Here is a 4,994-nt window from a genome sequence, read left to right as displayed (position 1 = left end):
CCCCAGCGGTCCCGGAACTCCTCGGTGTTCATGCCCCCGATCCGGTCCAGGTCTGATTTGTAGATGCCCAGCAGCCCGAAGCCATTCACCTCCCAGTAGCCTGAGGCACAGGACACACGTGTGTGTGTGTGTGTGTGTGTGTGTGTGTGTGTGCGCGCGCGCGCACGTGTGCACAGAGGGAGGGGGAGAGGATGTGTGTCCACACAACGGCGGAGGGGGAGGAGGAACAAATGGGAGGATAGTGAAAAAGGTGGACGGGAGGAGGAAAACTAAGCAGCAACCTGAAGGAGGTGGGATGAAGGGGAGGGGGGGGCTGTGATGGGGGAGGGGGGAGGGAGGAGCGGGCGGGAGGACTCACCCTCGGCCTCCCGGGGCGAGGCCCCGCAGCTCAGCCGCAGCAGTGCGGGCGCGAACGCCATCTTGCCCTCCACACAGTGCTTCCGGATGGTGTCGATGATCCCGGCCGGGAAGTGGATGTGGAGGTCACAGAGAAAGACGATGCTGTGGGGGTCCTGGGGGCCGAGCGGGCAGGGCAGGGTGAGGAAGTGAGGTCATGGGGTGGGGTGGGGGGGAAGAGGATGTGGGGAGAAATGGAGATCGGAGGGAGGGAGGGAGGGAGTCAGGGCTCTGTGGCCTGGCTGTTGGAGGCCCCCTCTCCCTCTCCCTCTCCCTCTCCCTCTCCCTCTTCCCCTCCTGGCTGGTTACCTTCACCAGATCTATGCCGGCCTGCAGGCCTGCCGAGCGCTCGAAGTTCCCACTTAGCTTCAGGTACTGGTAGCTGCAGGGAGGAGAGAAGCTCTGGAGGAGGTGGAGGTGGCGGTGGGCCAGGTGCCCGTGGCTCCCGCCTGTCATCCCAGCTCCTCAGGAGGCTGAGATCTGAGGGTCGCAGTTCAAAGCCAGCCCAGGCAGGAAAGTCCGGGAGACTCTGATCTCCAATGAACCACCAGAAAACCAGAAGTGGCGCTGTGGCTCAAGTGGTAGAGCTCAAGTCTGAGCCCCAGGACCAACAAGAAGCAACACAAAACAGGGCGGGCTTCAGCCGTGGCCGGGGCTCACCTCCGCAGGCTGGAGGCGGTCAGCGCCCGCTCCACGTCCATGTCCTCGCTGCTGTAGTCTGTGATGATGATGTTGAAGTCGGGGTCGCGGGTGAGCCGGGCCAGGCTCTCCATGTCTCGGATGAACTGCAGCACCCAGCGCGCCTGGTTCTTCACTGAACCAGGGGAGCAAGCGGCCGTCAGGCCTCTGCTTAGGGGACAGCCTGCTGGGAGCTGGCCTGGCCTCTCCCCTGTCGGGACTCACCGGGCACGATGACGTGGACCACAGCGTGGTGGTTCCAGGAGAAGCCCTGGGGCCAGCACAGCTTGGGCTCCGGGTCCTGGGCGTTGAGGGCAGGCCCCTGCTGGCCCTGCGGGCTCCAGACCAGGCCCTGCAGGTTCCGGGCCTCCACCATCTCCCCACCAGCTGGCCGGCCGCCCTGCCAGCCGCGGGTGGACACATACTCTGACAGCCGCACTAGGCGCCCGCTCGGCTCCCGCAGCTCCAGCTCCAGGAGGTAGCGGCCCCCGCGCAGCTGGTCCTGGCGCTTCTCCACGTTCACGATCCGCTGCAGCTGGTAGCGCCTGGGGTGGAGGAGCGGGGCCTGAGGGACACCCCAGGCAGGGCACGGCCTCCATCTTTAACCTGCACCCACAATTCCATCCTAAGTGTCCAGCTGAGCGAGAGGGTCGCGGCAAAGAGAAATCAGGCTGTGTTCACACAGCCCCAGCCCGTCAGGCAGCGGGCTCCTAGATGAGCCGCGGAGGTGCGGCTCACCGCCCAGGCTGGAGGATGATTATACCTCATCTCCGGGGTGCCAGGAGTGCAGGCAGATGACAACACACCCCGCTAATGGGAATATGCCTTTACACCCATTCAATTGCACTCTAAAGTGTGTAATGGTACTTGAATTTTATCTCAACCCTGTTGCTAGATGGAGAGACGTGGGTGGATGGATGAATGATGGACTGATGAGTGCATGAATGGGTGGATGGATGATGGATGGACAGGTGCATGAGTGGATGGATGATGGATGGGTGGGTGTGATGGATGAGTGGATGGATGGTGGATGGAAGAGTGGATGGCTGGCTGGATGTAAGGGTGCATGAATGGGCGGATGAGTGGATGGATGGATGATGGGTAGGTGGATGGGTGGATGGAGGAGTGGATGGGTAGGTGTGGTGAATGGATGGCTGACTGGATGGATGGATGATAAATGGATGGATGATGGATTGGTGGATGGATGATGGATGGGTGGATGGATGGATGGATGATGGACAGGTACATGGGTGGATAGATGATGGGTGTGTGGGTGTGATGGATAGATGGATGAGTGGATGGATGGGTGCATGAATGGGTGGATGGATGGACAGACAGGTGCTTGCATGGATGGATGGATGAGTGGGTGTGTGTGTGGATGGATGGATGATGGATGGACAGGTGCGTGGGTGGATGGATGGTGGATGGATGCATGAGTGTGGATGGGTGTGTGTGATGTATGGATGGATGGCTAACTGGATGGGTGGGTGGGTGGCTGGATGGGTGCATGAATGGGTGGATGGATTGGTGGGTGGGTGGGTGTGGTGGATGGATGGCCTACTGGATGCATGGATGGATGGGTGGGTGTGGTGGATGGGTGGGTGTGATGGGTGGATGGCTGACTGTGGATGGCTGACTGGATGGGTGGGTGTGGTGGATGGGTGGCTGACTGTGGATGGGTGGATGGACGGACAGGTGAGTGCATGGATGGATGAGTGAGTGGGTGGGTGGATGGGTGGGTGTGATGGATAGATAGCTGTTGACGGGTGGATGGGAGGGTAGATTGTGGATGGGTGAATGAATGGATGGTGGATGAATGCGTGGGTGGATGGGTGGGTGGGTGCGATGGCTGGCTGGCTGACTGTGGATGGGTGGACGGACAGGTGGATTGGGTGTATCAATGGGTGGATAGATGACGGATGATGGATGGATGGATGGTAGATGGATGGATGAGTGGATGGGTGGGTGTGATGGCTGGCTGGCTGACTGTGGATGGATGGGTGGATGGCTGACTGTGGATGGGTGGACCGGTGGATGGATGGGTAGATGGATGGATGGATGGACCGGTGCATGGGTTGATGGATGATGGAAGGACAGATTCATGGGTGGATGGATGGATGAGTGGATGCTGGGTGGACAGGTGCATGGGTGGATGGATGGATGAGTGGATGCTGCGTGGACAGGTGCATGGGTGGATGGATGGATGGATAGATGGATGCTGGGTGGACAGGTGCATGGGTGGATGGATGGACAGATGGATGAGTGCATGAATGGGTGGATGGACGGACGGACAGGTGAGTGCATGGATGGATGAGTGGATAGGTGGATATGATGGATGGATGGCTGACTGTGGATGGGTGGACAGGTGGATGGATGAGTGGATGGGTGCGTGCATGGGTGGGTGGGTGGATGGACGGACAGGTGCATAGGTGGCTGGATGATGGGTGGGTGGGTGTAGTGGTTGGATGGCTGACTGTGGATGGGTGGGTGTGGTGGATGAGTGGGTGTGGTGGATGGATGAGTGGATGGGTGGGTGGATGGATGGATGAATGGGTGGATGGATGATCGGACAGGTGTGTGCATGCATGGATGAGTGGATGGGTGGATGGATGGATGGATGGGTGGACGATGGATGATGGGTGGATGGATGGATGATGGATGGATGGGTGGGTGGATAGATGGGTGGATGCGTGAGTGTAGTACTACGTGAACAACAACGCGCTGTAGTTGTGCCTCACACCCTGCCCCTTCTAACCCATGTTATCTGAGGTCTGACTGTCCTTGCGGCTGTCCCGTGTGTCCTTCCTGGGGGTGGGGGCAACGCGGGGCTGGTGGGTGTGGAGCAGGGCGTCTGCCCTGGGGTGCCCTTTCTCTTACCCTCGGCTCCTGTGGCTGAGCTTCCGCAGGAAGAGCCTGGCCACGCCCAGGGCCTCGGACTCGGCCAGCTGCAGGTTGCCGGAGGTGTTGCAGCTCAGGTCGATCCAGTCCGTGCGCAGCGCCTGGAAGTCAGGGCTGCGGGCGCTGAACGTGCGCTCCCAGTTCACCACGGGGTCGAAGGCGGGCGAGTACTCCGGGCCGCCGCCCCCGTCCTCCTCCTCCTCCTCCTCTTCCTCCTCTTCTCCGTCCTCCTCCTCTTCCTCCACCACTGCCTCTTCCTCAGCCACGGGGCTTTTGGGGAGCCCCCCCTGGTCACCCCTCCTCTGCCGGGCAATGAAGGACTCCACTTGGCTTAGCCACTGCGCCTGCTCGGCAGATGTCCTGCGTGGCGGGGGGGTCGGGGGCCCCCGGGTCGTGGCGGGGAAGGGCCGCGTGGCGTTGGGCCCCGGGATGGACCAGGCCAGCAGCTTGCGCAGGTGCGTGGGAAGGGAGGCGGGTCGGGCCTCTCCCGCCGGTGTCCCGGGGTGCCCGGCTCCCAAGGCAGGGGCGTCATCTGCCACCTCTTCATACAGAGATTCTTCTAGAAGATTCTTCTCCAGGCCTGTGGGTGGTAAGCATGGCTCAGGTCAGCACAGCGGGCAGAGAGCCTCAGCTCTCAGTGTGAGGCCCGGGCAGGAGGCTGTGGCCGGGGCGGGCCCAGCAGTGGACACGTGACTACAGCAAGAGGGCCCGGGTTCAAGTCATGGGGAGAAAGGGATGGACAGATGGACACACACACAGACCTGTGATGTGGAATCCCCATCGCTGCAGCAGTGTTTGGTTTTGTTTTTTCCCCAGTGGTGGGGCTTGAACTCAGGGCCTGGGCACTGACCCTGACCTGCTTTTGTTTAAGGCTGGCGCTCTACCATTTGAGCCACAGCGCCATTTCTGGCTTCGGAATTGAACCCGGGACCTTGTGCATGCTACATGAGCACTCTACCATGGAGCCACCTTCCCAGCCCCTCCTGCCCCTCCAGCTCCTCCCACCCCTCCCAGCCCCTCCC

The 4,994-nt window shown here is 61.1% G+C and overlaps 1 protein-coding gene across 1 annotated transcript in view; it reads right to left on the bottom strand.

Annotated features, from left to right (window-relative positions):
- B4galnt3 (beta-1,4-N-acetyl-galactosaminyl transferase 3) overlaps window positions 1-4,994 on the bottom strand; it is a 17,359-nt gene that overhangs the window by 1,564 nt on the left and 10,801 nt on the right. The window contains exons 6-11 of the mRNA XM_013023614.1: window positions 3,952-4,552; window positions 1,300-1,619; window positions 1,057-1,210; window positions 706-778; window positions 359-512; window positions 1-100 (exon numbers count right to left, since the gene is read on the bottom strand). Coding sequence (XP_012879068.1) covers window positions 1-100; window positions 359-512; window positions 706-778; window positions 1,057-1,210; window positions 1,300-1,619; window positions 3,952-4,552 — 1,402 coding nt within the window. The remainder of the gene's footprint in view (window positions 101-358; window positions 513-705; window positions 779-1,056; window positions 1,211-1,299; window positions 1,620-3,951; window positions 4,553-4,994) is intronic.

The sequence above is a fragment of the Dipodomys ordii genome, unplaced genomic scaffold, assembly GCF_000151885.1.
Source record: "Dipodomys ordii isolate 6190 unplaced genomic scaffold, Dord_2.0 Scaffold69, whole genome shotgun sequence".
Lineage (NCBI taxonomy): Eukaryota > Metazoa > Chordata > Mammalia > Rodentia > Heteromyidae > Dipodomys > Dipodomys ordii.
The sequence above is the reverse complement of the archived record's forward strand: the minus strand, read 5'-3'. Positions and strand labels throughout refer to the sequence as shown.